The sequence below is a fragment of the Mastigoproctus giganteus genome, chromosome 2 (assembly GCF_048544385.1).
Source record: "Mastigoproctus giganteus isolate SK-2022 chromosome 2, ASM4854438v1, whole genome shotgun sequence".
Lineage (NCBI taxonomy): Eukaryota > Metazoa > Arthropoda > Arachnida > Uropygi > Thelyphonidae > Mastigoproctus > Mastigoproctus giganteus.
The window spans coordinates 261,516,334-261,533,674 of record NC_143576.1 but is presented as its reverse complement, the minus strand read 5'-3'; the positions used below and the strand labels follow the sequence as shown (position 1 = coordinate 261,533,674).

General features: G+C 35.9%; 1 protein-coding gene across 1 annotated transcript in view; it reads left to right on the top strand.

Moving 5' to 3' along the window:
• Positions 1–17,341, top strand: part of LOC150090433 (uncharacterized) — a 562,729-nt gene that overhangs the window by 200,846 nt on the left and 344,542 nt on the right. The window contains exons 78-79 of the mRNA XM_090389881.1: positions 10,964–11,142; positions 15,068–15,236. Of these exons, the coding sequence (XP_090246007.1) occupies positions 10,964–11,142; positions 15,068–15,236 (348 nt within the window). The remainder of the gene's footprint in view (positions 1–10,963; positions 11,143–15,067; positions 15,237–17,341) is intronic.

Sequence of the window (17,341 nt, the reverse complement as noted above, 5' to 3'; positions counted from 1 at the left end):
CCACCCTCTGTCTTCTTCCACTCAACCATCATTTTATCCATTGTAGCAACTTACCCTTAATACCATTCTGCTCCAATTTGTACAATAGTCTTCCTTTGTAACCACATCATAATATCCTATTGAATTTGCCAGACAAGACTCCCTTAACAAACCCATGCTGTGTTTGAATTATTGCTGCAGTCTTGTCTAGATGATCCTGCAATGCATCTTTAACCAGTGAGTCCATTATTTTACCTGGAACAGAAGTTAAACTAACTGGTCTCTAATTACTTGTGTCACCCTTCGATAGGGGGATCGAAGTGAATAGGGGATGGATATTTGCACATCTCCAGTCCGTGGGGACCTCCCCTGAGTCAAGGATGCTCTCATAATTATGGCTAAGGGTTTGCTTAGTTGCTTTGCCGCCTCCTTTAATATAACTGGATAGATCCCATCCACCCCCAGGTGCCTTTCTTATGTTTAACTTCAACAATTTCTCCTCCGCTTTGCTCAGGGGAGGTCCCCAAAATACTCATTCAGTTTGTTTGCTATCTTAGCAGGATCATCAACAGTCGAACCATCGATATCAAGTGGAACAATCAGATTCATTCCCTTCCTTTTAGAGTTTATATATGTAAAGAAATCCTTGCTGTTTTCTTAGCACCTTTTGCCAAAGATTTAGTATTAGTATTAGTAATGACCGCATGGTGCAAGAAAGCCTATGGCTTATGCTGCACCAGCCAAAAAAAAAAAAAAAAAAAAAAAATCCAAACAAAACAATGATAAAAACAAAAAATAAATAAATAATAATAATTAAATAAAAAAAACTATGCGCTTCCCTTACCCGAAGGTACTATCCAGATGACCTTTGAATTTCCCCAAACTGTCGGCCTCTACCACCCACGAAGGCAACTTATTCCAGTAATTTATAACTCGCTGGCTAAAATAAAACTGCCTGCAGTCCAATCTAAACATTTTCCCCCGTAACTTGAATTTATGTCCCTAGTTCTAGCATCATTTATTATCTTGAAAATTTAATCCTCATTCATTTTACTGATGCCTCTAAGAGCCTTAAACACCTCAATCAAATCTCCTCTAAGGTGTCTAGTTTCCAAACTCTGCAACCCACATATTCGAAGTCTTTCTTCATAAGGATGCCCTTTTGCCGATCTCACCAGGCGAGTTACCCATCTTTGCACCCTTTCAAGAAGCTCGATGTCTTTCTTTAGGTGCGGTCTCCATACTTGAACACAATATTCCAAGTGTGGTCTAACAAAAGCCTTATATAATGGGATTATCACGTCCCTATCTCTACTTGCAAAAGTTCGATAGATCATCAATAGGACACCATAGGCCTTCCTTGCAACCTGTTTACAATGCTCAGAGAATTTCATATCTGACCGTATCATAACACCCAAGTCCCTTTCCTCCAGTACTGGGTTTAGTTGAACTCCACCAAGCGAATAAGTTATTTTGGGATTACTGTTTCCCAGGTGTAATACCTTACACTTTGTTGGATTAAAGCATAGCTGCCATTTTCCTGACCATTCCTGGAGTCTATCCAGGTATCTCTGAAGAAGCTCAGCTTGACAGTGATCATTAACTACTCTACCAATTTTAACATCATCTGCAAATTTAGACATCACGCCCTCTGTTCCTTCATCAATGTCGTTTATGAAAATTAAAAACAACAGTGGTCCTAATACTGATCATTGGGGAACCCCACTTCTTACATCAACCCAATCTGAGGAATAGCCATTTATCACAACCCTCTGCCTCCCGCCCTGAAGCCATCCTTCTATCCATCTAAGGATTTTCCCAGTGATTCCAACCTGTTCCAGCTTATAAAGCAACCGCTCATGTGGGACTGAGTCAAAAGCTTTGCCGAAGTCTAAATAAACAATGTCGAAATTATTCTCTAAATCCAGCTCGTGAGTGACCCTTTCGAAATAGCGAACCAGATTTGTTAAATATGATTTTCCCTTTACAAAACCATGCTGAGTATTCTTGAGAATTTCAATTCGATCCAAATGATCCTGAATTCCACCCTTGATCATTGCCTCCATGATTTTCCCTACTACTGAAGTCAGACTGACAGGTCGATAATTTCCAACTTCACTTTTAGAGCCACCCTTATGTATGGGAGATACATTTGCACTTTTCCAATCCAAGGGAATCTCCCCAGAGTCCAGTGATGCTCGCATAATTAGCCTCAATGGTTCAATGCACTCACTTGCCGCCTCCCTTAAGATTATGGGGTATATTCCATCAACTCCAGGAGCCTGACTGGTCTGTAGGCTCAAAAGTTTTTCATTAAATAATCTTTCGAAATTTCAATATCATTAATTACATATTTTTTAACTTCGCTCCCACAATTTCCCATTGCCACAAAAGGTTTTTCATTTGTAAATATCGATGTAAAATAACTGTTGAATTCATCCGCAACAGCAGCTGGTGTATCCCCTTTCCCTTACGTAAAGGTCCGATCTGGTTTGTCCTGCTCTTCTTGGCATTTATATATGTGAAGAATTCTTTATCCCCCCTCTTTGCTCTGTTTGCTAGTTTCTCATAAACTGCCTTTGCCTGTCAAACTTTTTCTGTGGCTCTATTACAGATCATCTTGTAGCTTTTATAGGCTTCAGTACTTTTTATTGCTCTGTAACCTTTCCATGCCACCTATTTCTGCTGAATAGTGATTTCTGATGAATAGTGAAGTTGCCACAAGTAATGTGGCAACTTCACTATTCATCCAACTTGGAACCCTCCTTGTGGAGTATTTTTTTAATGGTATATACGCATTCAAGGCATCTGTGATTGATGTTTCAAAAGTGTACCACAGTTCAAATGTATTCATTTTCTGCACGATATCTACCCAGTTAATAGAGGCCATGTAGTACCTTAAGGCATCGTAATTTCCTTTTCTGAAATTAAAACCCATTCCTCTCGTCATCATCCACCGCTTAATGTCCAAGTTTGCAGACGATACGAAGGTTGGCCGGGTTGTCAAGGACACTACTGACACTATGCTGCTGCAACAGGATTTGGAAAGGTTGAGCAGATGGGCTGAGAGGTGGCAAATGAAGTTTAACATTGACAAATGTAAAGTACTACATATGGGAAACAGCAACCCCAGAGCAACGTATCAACTCTGTGGTACTACACTGACAGTGGTAGAGAATGAAAGGGACCTGGGGGTGGTTGTGCAGGCAGATATGAAGTTCTCTGAGCAGTGCAGACGGGCTGCAAGAGTAACTCATGGTGTATTGTCAATGATATATAGGAATTTTTCTAGCAGGGATAAGGAGGTGATTATTCCCTTGTATAAGGCAATGGTCAGGCCACACCTAGAGTACTGTATACAGGCCTGGAGGCCTCATTTCAAGAAGGATGTAGAGCTGCTGGAACGAGTACAGAGAAGGGCAACAAGATTAGTGAATGGGACAAAGGGGTGCTCTTACAAAGAAAGGCTTAAGTTTTGCGAATTACAGTGTCTGGAAACTAGGCACCAGCGAGGTGATCTGATAGAGGTGTACAAAGCCTTGAATGGTTTGAGCATGCTCAATGCTGATGGGATTCTTCCTCTTGCTCAGAATAATCACCTGAGAGGGCATAAATTCAAATTGAGGAAAGACAGATGTAGGATAGATGTGCGGAAATTTGCCTTTAGCCAGCGGCTGGTTGGTAGGTGGAACAGACTTCCATCCCTTGTCGTGGAAGTTGATAGCCTAAATAAGTTTAAGGCTCAGCTGGACAGGTATTTCGAACGAACAGAGGGGTGAAGTGGAAGTGGTTATTTTTATTTATTGATGTTACTTTTTTTTTTTTTTTTTGGCTGATGCTGCATAAGCTTGCTTTCTTGCATCAAATGCCTCTACTAATGCTAATGCAGAACTCCGTGATCACTTCCTGCTACTGGTTCCTCTACTGTCAGCCCTGTTATGTCATCTGATTCATGGGTGATGATGAGGTCTAGGATATTCTTTTCTCTAGTACTTTCCCTGACATGTTGATACAAATAACAGTCATCTAGTTGATTTAAAAATTTTGTTCCCATGTCGAGTTTCCTTCCCATTTATTCCAATCAATTAGAGGCAAATTGAAATCACCCATAATAAGACATTAATGCTTACTTGCCCATTCCATTTGCATGTAGAGGCTTTTGTCATAATCTTCACAATCACCTGGTCTGTAGATTACTCCTACTCGCATTATACCTTTGTTTCCAACTATCTCACACCATACAGACTCTATACTAGAATGTGAAATGTCTGAATCCGGGAAAGCTATCGTCGCACTCAGGCTGCTTCTGATAAGAAGCATTACCCTACCACCCCTCCTATCTACCCTATCCTTCCTAAATACATTATACAAGCCGTACTTAAACTCAACATCCCCAATTTGATTCCCAATTCCCCAATTCCCTGGATGCAGGGAATAACTTTGATATTATATACTTGGATCTTAGAAAGGCTTTTGATACTGTTGCACATGGAAGACTGCTACACAAATTGGAGCAGTGTGACATTGGAGGCAAATTGCTGCTATGGATAAAGGGGTGGTTGAGGGGGAGAAGACAGAGAGTGGTAATCAATGGACACTGCTCATCGTGGACTGATGTTATTAGTGGAGTCCCTCAGGGCTCAGTGTTGGGTCCATTATTGTTTTCTGTATTTATAAATGATATTGATGATGGTATATCGGGCTTAATGTCCAAGTTTGCAGACGATACAAAGGTTGGCAGGGTTGTCAAGGACACTACTGACACTATGCTGCTGCAACAGGATCTGGAAAGGTTGAGCAGATGGGCTGAGAGGTGGCAAATGAAGTTTAACATTGACAAATGTAAAGTACTACACATGGGAAACAGCAACCCCAGAGCAACGTATCAACTCTGTGGTACAACACTGACAGTGGTAGAGAATGAAAGGGACTTGGGGGTGGTTGTGCAGGCAGATATGAAGTTCTCTGAGCAGTGCAGACGGGCTGCAAGAGTAGCTCATGGAGTATTGTCAATGATATACAGGAATTTTTCCAGCAGGGATAAGGAGGTGATTATTCCATTGTATAAGGCGATGGTCAGGCCACACCTAGAGTACTGTATACAGGTCTGGAGGCCTCATTTCAAGAAGGATGTAGAGCTGCTGGAACGAGTACAGAGAAGGGCAACAAGATTAGTGAATGGAACAAAGGGGTGCTCTTACGAAGAAAGGCTTAAGTTTTGCAAATTACAGTGTCTGGAGACTAGGCACCAGCGAGGTGATCTGATAGAGGTGTATAAAGCCTTGAATGGTTTAAGCATGCTCAATGCTGATGGGATTTTTCCTCTAGCTCAGAAAAATCACCTGAGAGGGCATAAATTCAAATTGAGGAAAGACAGATGTAGGATAGACGTGCGGAAATTTGCCTTTAGCCAGCGGGTGGTTGGTTGGTGGAACAGACTTCCATCCCTTGTGGTGGAGGTTGATAGCCTAAATAAGTTTAAGGCTCAGCTGGACAGGTATTTTGAACGAACAGAGGGGTGAAGTGGAAGTGGTTTTTTTTTTTTTTTTTTTTTTTTTTGGCTGATGCTGCATAAGCTTGCTTTCTTGCATCAAATGCCTCTACTAATGCTAAAATGCTAATTTCCAGGTGGCACCACGTCTCAGTAAGCCCTATTATGTCCGCGTTACTTGTTTTAACCAGCAGTTCTAATTCGCTCGTTTTATTGACGACACTTCTAACGTTACTGTATAAACAATTAAGATTTACAGTTCTTGTATATTTAACAACCCTAACACAACCCTTGAAGTTTTTTAGGCTCTCTTCCTTGATATTAGCTACCCGCTCACGTGAAACGTTTCTGCCCCCAGAACATCTAGATAATACATCCAGTTGGGGTAGCAGATAAGAACTCTTAAGGTATGTGCAAGAGTTACTTTGACCAATATTATCAGATAAACGCATGTCAGTATTACCCACATCCCCCCTAGCTAGCAGTTTCCCTGAACCTTTAAGGTATCCTCAATAATACCGGCAAAAACTTTTGCACCACCTTTGTTTAAGTGTATCCCGTCTCTACAAAACAAATTCCTTCTACCTACAAGTGTGGGCCATGCTGATAGAAATTTTCCCCCCTAAAGCCTTGCAGATTCCTACAAGTCTTGAGTTAATCCACAAGGCTCTTAACATATAATCCCTCCTATCGTGTCTGGGCAGAATTGCAGACACATAGACATTATGGCTTAGCTTTCGGCATTTCCTCAGCATGGTCCTGTATTTTTCCAACAAATCGTCAGATTGTGTACGTTTAATATCATTAGTCTCCATATGAATAATAATATTTTCTTTACCCCCTTTAAAATCTGACAATCTGTTGGTAACCTAAAATGAGGCCTCCAGACCTGCACGAAGTACTCAAGGCGTGGCCTGACCATTGCCTTATACACAGGGACAATCACCTCCTTTTCCTTGCTAGCAAAATTCCTATATATCATTGACAAAAACCCATGACTTGCCCTGGCAGCCTGTCTGCATTTCTCAGAAAATTTCATATCTGACTGCACAATTACTCCCAGGTCTTTTTCATTTTCTACCACCTTAAATGTAGTACCACACAGTTGGTACGTTCCTCTGGAGTTACTTCTACCCATATGAAGTACTTTGCATTTGTCAATATTAAACTTCAGTTAAAATTTATTTTAACTTCAGTTAAAATTTATAGTCAATATTAAACTTCAATTAAATATTAAACTTCAGTTGCCACTTCTCAGCCCATCTTCCCAAATTTTCTAGATCTTGTTGCAGTAGCACACTGCCATTACTGTCATTAACAACCCTGCCAACCTTTGTATCATCTGCAAACTTCGACACTAAGCCTGATATACCTTCATCAATATCATTGATAAATATACAAAACAGCAGAGGACCCAACACCGAACCCTGTGGGATTCCACTAATAACATTAGTCCATGAAGAGCAGCACCCATTAATGACCACCCTCTGTCTTCTCCCACTCAACCATCCTTTTATCCATTGTAGCAACTTACCCTTAATACCATTCTGCTCCAATTTGTACAATAGTCTTCCATGTGCAACAGTGTCAAAAGCTTTCCTGAAATCCAAATATATGATATCAAAATTATTTTTGCATCCAGTTCCTTTGTAACCACATCATAATATCCTATCAAATTTGTTAGACAAGACTTTCCCTTAACAAACCCATGCTGTGTCTGAATTATTGCTGCAGTCTTGTCTAAATGATCCTGCAATGTATCTTTAACCAGTGACTCCATTATTTTACCCAGAACAGTATCACATAAATGGGACACCCAAAATGCTGCTGAAGATGAAATGCCACATTCAGTGTTTCAGAGCAATATGACAGAGTTGTGCAGTATTTCTGAAAGGAAAACATGGAAGTAACATTAATTAAGGTCCAGATGTAATTCTTGAATTATGTAACTTTGAAGTACTGTTGTCCAAGGCCTTCCTTTATACTAAAAATATAAAAATTATAAATAAAATTACCTTATTTCTTTTTTTTCTGTATTCTCACTAAATTCCCTTAAACATGACAGTCTAGTGATTTGCTACTTGTAACTTATGGAGAGTTCTAGATTCAAATCCCACCGTGTGTGTGTGTGTGTGTGTGTGTGTGTGTGTGTGTGTGTGTGTGTGTGTGTGTGTGTGTGTGTGTGTGTGTGTGTGTGTGTGTGTGTGTGTGAGAGAGAGAGAGAGAGAGAGAGAGAGATAGAAGCAGTCAGTATGCTTAAACTACCAACTTCCCAAGTGTTTCAAAATCCTAATCTCATATATTAGGAGTTTATATAATAGTATTGGCAAAAATCTGAAGCTCTTAAATAAGACAAATAACATGCTTTGCAAAATTTTAAAACTTTTTGCATAGAGGAAATGTTAACATGAACATTACTTAGCCTCAAATCAAAGCTATATATAGAACATTAGCAAAGAACAAAAATTTAAATTTAATTTGACAACAGAAATAGCAGTCAGTAATTATATCAGAATGCAATAGTATTTTTGCTTGCACTTTTTTTTTTTTTTAATGGGATTTCATAACACTGTAGCAATGCATATTACCATTTCATGCCAGTAGTCTTTGGTTCTACTTTTTTTTTTCTTCTTTTTTTTCCTCTAATAAAATTCATTTGAAGCCTAACAAAATACTTTTGGATAAAACGAGTGTAATCAAGAGTAACAATTTCATTTTGAAAGTTTCATATACAGCAATACCTCGCATAGCACTGATAATTGGTACCAAAATTGTTCCATGTTATGTGAAACCATGCTGATTGAAGTATATTTATAATGAGTTTTAATTGAATGCACACCAGAGAAACAGTCTATAAACAAATTATAATAAATCTATAAACAATTGTGCTTGATAGCTAATTAAAAGGATTTGAAATAAAATATATTGCAAAAATTTTATTAATGAAAAGGTAACATCATGAGAGATGAGAAAAAAGCTTTATTGTTTATTTAGGTATTTCAATAATGAAGTCTGTGAAGTCATCTCTTCTTTTTCTCGGCGTACAAGTCTTTGTAGTATCAAATCCCATCTTGTAAAATTTGCTGTCCCTTGATGTTACATTCAAATTCGGATCTCCATTCATAATCGCCTCACAGGCCATGTCAACCCCACCGAAAAACTTTCTCCAATTCTTCTATTGAAAATTCTTTTGATGCCACTTCAGAATTGTTTTCCTCTTCATATGCAGTTTGCTCATCAATTTCAATGAGAGTTGCATCATCTAGGTCATTTGCATATGAATCAATGCAGTCACACACATTGGCAGTGTCCAAAGTTTCGAACCCATAGTCTTTTCCAATCTTCACAATGTCTTCAGCAATTGTCTGAACTTGCAATTCAAAACCAGTGAAATCATTTGCCAAATGGGGCAAAACATGCTGCCAAACAGAACGAATGTTATTGGCAGTGATTTCTAGCCAAGATGCAGATATATTTTCGATCGCATTCCTAATGTTATAATTTTTTCAAAATGTTTGTAAAGATGATGATTCCCACTCATGTTGAAGCTTCAATCACCTTGGGAAAAGGTTTGCTGCAGATAATACGCCTTGAATGTAGCAATTACACCTTGATCCATGGATTGTAAGAGAGATGTTGTGTTAGGTAGAAAGCATATTTTTATATTTTCATTGAGATCAGAAATTTCGGGTGGATGGCCTGGTGCATTGTCTAAAAGCAACAAAATTTTGAACTTCATCCTTTCGTCTTTGCAGTAACATTCAACTGTCAGACAAAAATAATTTGTGAACCATTCTGTAAACAATTCTCTTGTAATCCATGTTTTCTTATTGGATCACCAAATTATGGGCAATGTGCTTTTTACGCAACCCTTTAGAGCTCTTGGGTTTTCTGCTCTGAACACAAGTAGAGGCTTCAGTTTAAAATCCCCAGATGAGTTTCCACCCAACAAAAAAGTTAAACGATCTTTTGATGCTTTGTATCCAGGTTGGGCCTTTACATTTTCAGCTAAAAAAGTCTGTGAGGGCATTTTTTTCCAGAACAGTCCAGTTTCGTCAATGTTGAAAATTTGTTCCTCCTTGTAGCCACCTTCCTCAGTGATGTCTTTCAATCCACTGGGAAATCTTGCAGCAGCATCTTTGTCTGCACTTGCACTTTCACCTGAGATATGAATATTGTGAAGCCCAATATGGTTTTTAAATTGGAAAAACCAACATGATTGGCTGTAAATATTCCTTTAGTATCCTTCTCTTCATTTTCTTCTTTTTCCTCCAGCATGTTATAAAGGCTCATCGCTTTTGCTAGAATGATGTTTTGACTCAAAAAGGAATTCTCTTTTGATTACAATCTTCTATCCATATTAATAAAAGATTTTCCATATTAATCAATAGCGAACTTCTTTTCTTAGTTATCACTTTCTTCATGTAAGATGCTGTAGAAATTTCCTGCTCTTTATACCAAGAGCAACATCCTTCTTTCGAATAATCATTTGCACTGATTTTTCATTCATTCATTCCATTTTCCCCGTGCAATTTTAGCAAATAATGCACCATCTTCATGGTACTTGATAATATCAAGTTTTTTTTTTCTAATGTAAGCAATTTGCATTTAGCAGCTCCACCACTTTCATTACTTTTCCTTTTTTGACTCATTTTTTTGTATTTAAAGGGGTACAAAATAAATTGTGAAATGAAAAGTTTGAAAAGCTATCATCTTATCTCATCAGAATGGAACACTGAACCCTGTTGCCGCTGACTGCCTGAGGAGAGCTATTGGCACATGTGCATGTGAGACAACCATAGTTAGGCACATTATGGCCATGTTGCTCTTGCGCCGTAAAGCCGCCACACAAACAAACAGCATGTGTGACAATAGAGTTGGCACTGCACCCAGGGGCTCACATCTGGTGAGTATGGGCTTGGCACACCCAGGGTCCTGAGCTTGATATCATCATTCTTCTCTTTCTTGGTGATTCCCTTTTACTTCTGACTCTCTCTCTCTCCCTCAGGGTGATTCAGAAATTTATTTTTTGGCTGGTGCAGCATAAGCCTCAGGCTTCCTTGCATATTGTGGCCAGTAAGACTAGTAATAAAGCTAGTAATATATGTACACTTACCTAGGCTACGACAGTGCAGGCTGTTATTGTAAATTTTTGATTAAACTTAGTCATAAAGTTTATTGCTTCCTCTGAAAACTAATAAATTTATTTTAAGTTAAGATTCAAAAATATAAACAAACAGGAGCTTTTGGGGCAATGGAACATTATAGTCATAAAGCAATAAACGTTATGACTATTATGGAACCCGATACCAAAGGCCTTTTCGCAGACTTAAACTTAATTGAAAACCATGTTATTGTGAAACCATGCTGTTATTGTGAAACCATGCATTGTGAATTCATGCTAAGTGAGGTATTGCTGTATTTTGGCTAGGTTTTTTAATTTCTATTTGTACATCATTTTGTTCATAATTAGATTTCCATTTTGTTTTTCAGAAGTGGAAGCAGTGGCACACACGATATCCTGGGAACTATTGACTGGAGAAACCACAACATTAATTCCATGCGCCTACTGGTCAGACTGGATAAATAATAATAAACCAAGGAAGTACAGAAATGAAAAAGAAGATACAAGTCCTGCTATGCTAAAAAGTAGTCAAAACTTCTGTGATGAGGTATCAACAAAATGTAGCAAAACGTTTTTGATAATCCTTCCTTCCTTCCTTCCTTCCTACCATCACCACCACCACTTTTTTTAGCTATGGTTTCAAATGTATAAGCTCAGCAAAAATTCATAATGGGCATTGTCTCAGGTTTCAGTTTTCTTTTCTCTTGAAATTTGTATCTAAATATTTCATAGCATCTTCACATGCACAGGTGCACAGACACACACGTGCATATATATATATATATATATATATATATATATATATATATATATGTATGTATATAAAAAATAGGATAAATGTAAAAGTTATTTTGCCAGATAAGATTAATGCCATCAATAGTAGATTGAATATTACATCAGTCTGTAATCTAGTTATTATAGTAAAAGTATAATATGTACTATATAGATGCTGAATATATATATATAAACATAACAGTATACAGCAGGCCATAAGGCCAAGATAACTTATAAAGACTAAGATAGCCTGTGTAGGTCTACAAGGCCATACTCTGGAAATAAACATGTATTAGTAATAATATATAAATATATAATACAATAATGATTATGTAGCTAATTATTGATATATAGGTACTTTGAAAGGGACTTTTTCAAGGGCTAACCCTTTCAATATATCCCACCAATAATTAACAGAGCTATCTGTTTCTGATGTTTCTGCTATCTGCTTGTTTAATTAAGTCCAATTCTTAAACTTAACCATAAGGCTAATTTGGTTATAATTTAGCAGCAAACAGGCAAGATAACATTTAGCCCAACAGATAACTTTGAATCAAATATATAGAAAATAGAAGGCCAACTATAATTTTCAATTTCTGTTGTGGTAGTTTTATTTGTTTTATATTTATGCAAAAGAAAGCTACTGCTGAAATAAGGAGAAAGGAATTTTTAATTTATCATACCTCAAGATCTATTAGAGCAATTCGAGGGAAATTGAGGTACTATTACTATACTTATCCCTACTTCCTTTCTTCTTATTTCAGCAGTAGCTTTCTTTTGCATAAATATAAAACAAATAAAACTACCACAACAGAAATTGAAAATTATAGTTGGCCTTCTATTTTCTATATATTTGTTTCGAAGTTATCTGTCGGGCTAAATGTTAAATTTAAGAATTGGACTTAGTTAAACAGGCAGATAGCAATCAGAAACAGATAGCTCTGTTAATTATTGGTGGAATATATTGAAAGGGTTAGCCCTTGAAAAAGTCCCTTTCAATATATCTATATATTAATAATTAGCTACATAATCATTTATTGTATTATATATTTATATATTATTACTAATTACATGTTTATTTCCAGGGTATGGCCTTGTAGACCTACACAGGCTATCTTAGTCTTTATAAGTTATCTTGTCCTTATGGTCTGCTGTATACTGTTATGTTTATATACATATTCAGCATATATATAGTACATATTATACTTTTACAATAATAACTATATATATATAATCCAATTAATCCTATTAATTGAAAATTAAATAGAGAGATAAAAATTAATAAAAATATATATTAAAAATAAATAAAAAATAGTAGAAAAGCTAACATCAGTAGCAGCAGAAAAGCACAGTCCGCTACATGTTGCTTATAATAAACTAAAGTAAAATAGGATTTTTGCCAGTAGCATGGCAAACCAGTTGAGTGAAAATGAACTGAGCCAAATAAAATAACAATAACAGAAAATATATGGGGGGGAATAAAGAAGGAGAGGGTATGTTGAAGCAACATTCCTAGAATAATTTAGAAAATTAAGCCAATTAAAATAAATTTAGCGGCAACCCTCGTAGGCACCCGTTTCCGTATTATGTGAAATCTCACTAAGGTGGAAACGTTGACTAACAACATTACATGACCAAATAAATTAAAAATAATAATTAATAAAATGAAATAAAATAGACTGACCATTATGCCCCATCTCGACAGAGGATCACGATAGTCAGGGAATCACTGCACATTTCCACCTTAGTGAGATTTCACATAATTCTGAAATGGGTGCCTACAAGGGGGGGCTCCACTAAATTTCTTTTAATTGGCTTAATTTTCTAAATTATTCTAGGAACGTTGCTTCAACACTACCCTCTCCTTCTTTACCCCCCTATATTTTCTGTTATTGTTATTTTATTCGGTTCAGTTCATTTTCACTCAACTGGTTTGCCATGCTACTGGCAAAAATCCTATTTTAATTTAGTTTATATATATGTAACCTTTAACTAAATTAAGTAATAAAGAAAATGATACAGGAAAGAAAAATGAAAAAAAGAAATAAAATCAGTATACCAAACATTGGCTGCAAAGCGTTACCTACCACATACTATAGTAATATAATTTGAATATAAATTAGTAATATGCCAGTTGTATGGTAATCCAAGTAAGTGGCGAATAGAAAGTAAATCAGCATGTAATTACAGAAACAAACAAATAAAGAAAATTATACAGGATAGAAAAATGAAAAAAAAGAAAGAAAATCAGTATACCAAACATTGGCTGCAAAGCGTTACCTACCACATACTATGGAAATATAATTTGAATATAAATTAGTAATATGCCAGTCATATGGCAAGCCAAGTAAGTGGCAAATAGAAAGTAAATCAGCATGTAATTACAGAAACAAACAAAGAATATAAATTAGTAATATGCCAGTCATATGGCAAGCCAAGTAAGTGGCAAATAGAAAGTAAATCAGCATGTAATTACAGAAACAAACAAAGAAGGGGGGGGGGGAGTAAATTGAGATAAAGGAATGCACTCCTAAAATAATTTGGGTATGACAATTAATAAAAATACGAAATAATATAAATTTTTAAAAAATGTCAGTTAATTCAAATTTAGTGTACTCCTTTGATAATTCAAAATTATATGAAACATCACTATAAACAAAGACAAAAACTAACCACAGTAATGTGACCAACAGGGTGAAACAAAATTAAAATAAAATATACAAACCATTGTACCCATCTTGTCAGAAATCCACAAGGCCAACAATAGCCAGGGAATCAAAGTGTTTTGAACATTAAACAAATCAATATATTACCAAACTCACAGATACACTAATCAGCCTGCCAGTGCAATAAATTTGAGTAATGGTGGCCCTTACACAATGAAAAATTATAGTAGAATAGATCAGAGCATTCACAAAGCAAAACCGAAACACTGGTACAGAGTAACAGTTAAATAAAAGTACATCCAAAAGAAATTAACTATAGATGGTAGTATGAGTGGCCCATTACCATCTCACTGCTAACCATGTAACATAAAAATAAATTTTAACTAAATAAGTAATAAAAAAATTAATAAATAAATATAAATAAATAATTATAAATCAATATTAATAAATAAGTAATCTTTATACTTATTTATATTTATTTATATTTATATTTAATAAGTAATAATAAATAAGTATCTATAATATTAAATTGACATAAAAAGGAATAAAATACACTGTTGGAGAAATTTAAGAATTTTATATTTTTATGAAGATTAAAATGATATGGCTTTAAATTAACTATATAATATCAGTGTAGATACATCATAGTTTACCATTAATAAAACTATGTACATAGTGTGAAGGCATCATTTTTAATTGTATCTCATATTTGTAACTACCTTCACAACAACATACCAGGTATTGCACTACTTCGAATAAGTAATGCTTCTCTAGTAGAGAAGACTACTGTTATTTATTTTCAGTGCCGATATTATATAGTTAATTTAAACCCATATCATATTATGTTTTTATTTACTATTTATTTTTTTATTTACTTTTTATTTTTTTATGTTTTATTTACTTTTATTTACAGTTTTTATTTACTAATTTGTAAAATTACTAACTAATATTTATAATAACTATTAAGTGCTCCTCAGATTATAGTTAACTATCCCCTTCCAAAGAGTTACTGTTTTCTTTTCATGTAAACAGGGAGAAATTACAGATATAGAATGTAGAGATGCAGTGGAAGATAAGGACTATAGTGAAACTGGAGAAAAAAAGTTAGAATGCAGTTTGGACAAAGGTTTTCTGTGTTCTTACAGAAATCAACCAGATCGGCATTGTTTGGACTACAAGATACGCTACTACTGTTCCTGTGGTGAGTGCATGAAAACTTGTGATGAATATATTTTTGTGAACTTAATAGCTCATGAAGATAATTTTATTTTAGCGTTATAATTCATTCCAATTACACGGCCTTAATAGAGTCCGATATTGTTATTTTTTCATCACTACCTTCCCATGCTAGGAGTGGGTAATTTGCACTGCTCAGAAGGAATATGATAATGCACAAAATATGTTGCTTAAATAAGTATGTTAATATAAAAAACTAAAAGGAAGCAGAAAAATAGAAATCCAATCTTCTTAGAATGCTATTTTTAAAAATGGCAGTACATCATTTTTTTTTCTTATTAAAATCCAAATATAAAAAGTAATAGAAAGGTAACAGAAGAAAGAATAAATGAAGAACTGGGAAACTTAATTCTGTGAGTGTGAAGTTGGACACTGAATGGATGTTTTTTTTTTTTTTTTTCATGTAAACCCCAAACATGTGAGGTGTTAGAACCTATAGTACTTAGTACCGTGCTTGGGTTGGAGGTTGAGAAGACGAAAGAAGATATTTGTTGACATTGGACTTGAAGTTCTGTAGACTGTAATTTTCAGGAAATACGTATGAAGGAAGGTTGTTCCAGAAAACGGCAGTTGAATGAATAAACGAGGAAGATGAAAAGTTGGTTCTGTGAGTTTGAAGTTGGACAGTAAATGGATGTTGGCTGGTGGCGGCACGTGTTCGGACTGTTTTGAAAGAGAGAGCAGGAATTATAGAAGCTAATTCAGAAGAAAAGTGCCCATGGAAGTATCTGTAGACGAGGCATGCAGCAGAAACAGTACATCTATGAGACAGCGAGTGCAGAGACTCTGTTAAAGATGAGTCATTAATTAACCTAACTGCCCTCTTCTGAATGGAATCAAGAAGCCTGAGAGAGGTTTTGGGGGCACCACCCCAGATGTGGGAACAATATTCCATGGCAGGGCGGATTTGCGATTTATACAGAGTGAGCAGCTGTTTGGAAGAAAAGTAACGCCGAGAGCGAAAAAGAAAACCCAGTTTTTTTATTTATGCAGAGGGAGCAATATTTGTGATGTACCTAAGCCAAGAGAGAGAGATTAGAAGTTAGGATAATCCTGCTAGAGATATTGGGCATTACTGCAATAGTTGCTATTTAGGAAAGGAAAACATTGTGCAGGGAAAGTTTTCTCAAACTGGAAAGCAAAAATGCAGTATACTGTTAGTATTAGTATTGGTAGTGACATATGATGCTAGGAAGCAACCTTATACACATCACTTTTTTGTCTGTCCTCTGTAATAATTTGTCTAATCTTTCCTAAACTTAATCCAAATGACCCACTTCTACAATACCAGATGGAAGTTTGTTTCTATGTAACCATCACTTCTTAAATTTAAATGTATGCCTCGTCAAAGAAATAGTAAAGATAGTAACCTCATTTACTTTCTTCAATATGTTTAAAGCATAAAATACTTCAATCAGGCTCCTTACAAGTGCCTAGTTTCCAGACACTGCAGTTTGCAGAAATGAAGTCTATCAAAAAGTGTGCCCATAACTAATTTTCTTGCTCTTCAGTGCATCCATTCCAACAGAGCATTGCCTCATACATGATAACCCCTGGCATGGTGCCGTGAAGGGTATTGTATAGTCGTGGTACCTGCGTGTACCGGTGAACTGTACAATAAAGATCTTATTTATAATGACATTCTTGTCCCAGCTGTAAAAATTCCTGTATATTATTGACAGAATTCCATGAGCTATCCTTGTAGCCTGTCTACACTGTTCAGAGAACTTCATGCTGGATTGTACAATTACTACTATGTCTTTTTTGTTCTCAAATACCATGAATGGAATATCACATAACTGGTATGTTATTCTGGAATTATTACCCATATGCAGTACCATGCATTTATCAATGTTAAATCTCAATTTCTGCTTTTCAGCCCATCTGTCTAATTTCTCTAGGTCTTGTTGCAGTAGCATACCCTGATTCCTATCATTAACCACCTTTGTATCATTAGCAAACTTAGATATTATATTTGATATGCCTTCATCAATATCATTAATAAATATTGAAAACAGTCTTTAGTCCTTGAGGCCATCGCAGACATTCTCTGAAGTATGATAATCTAGG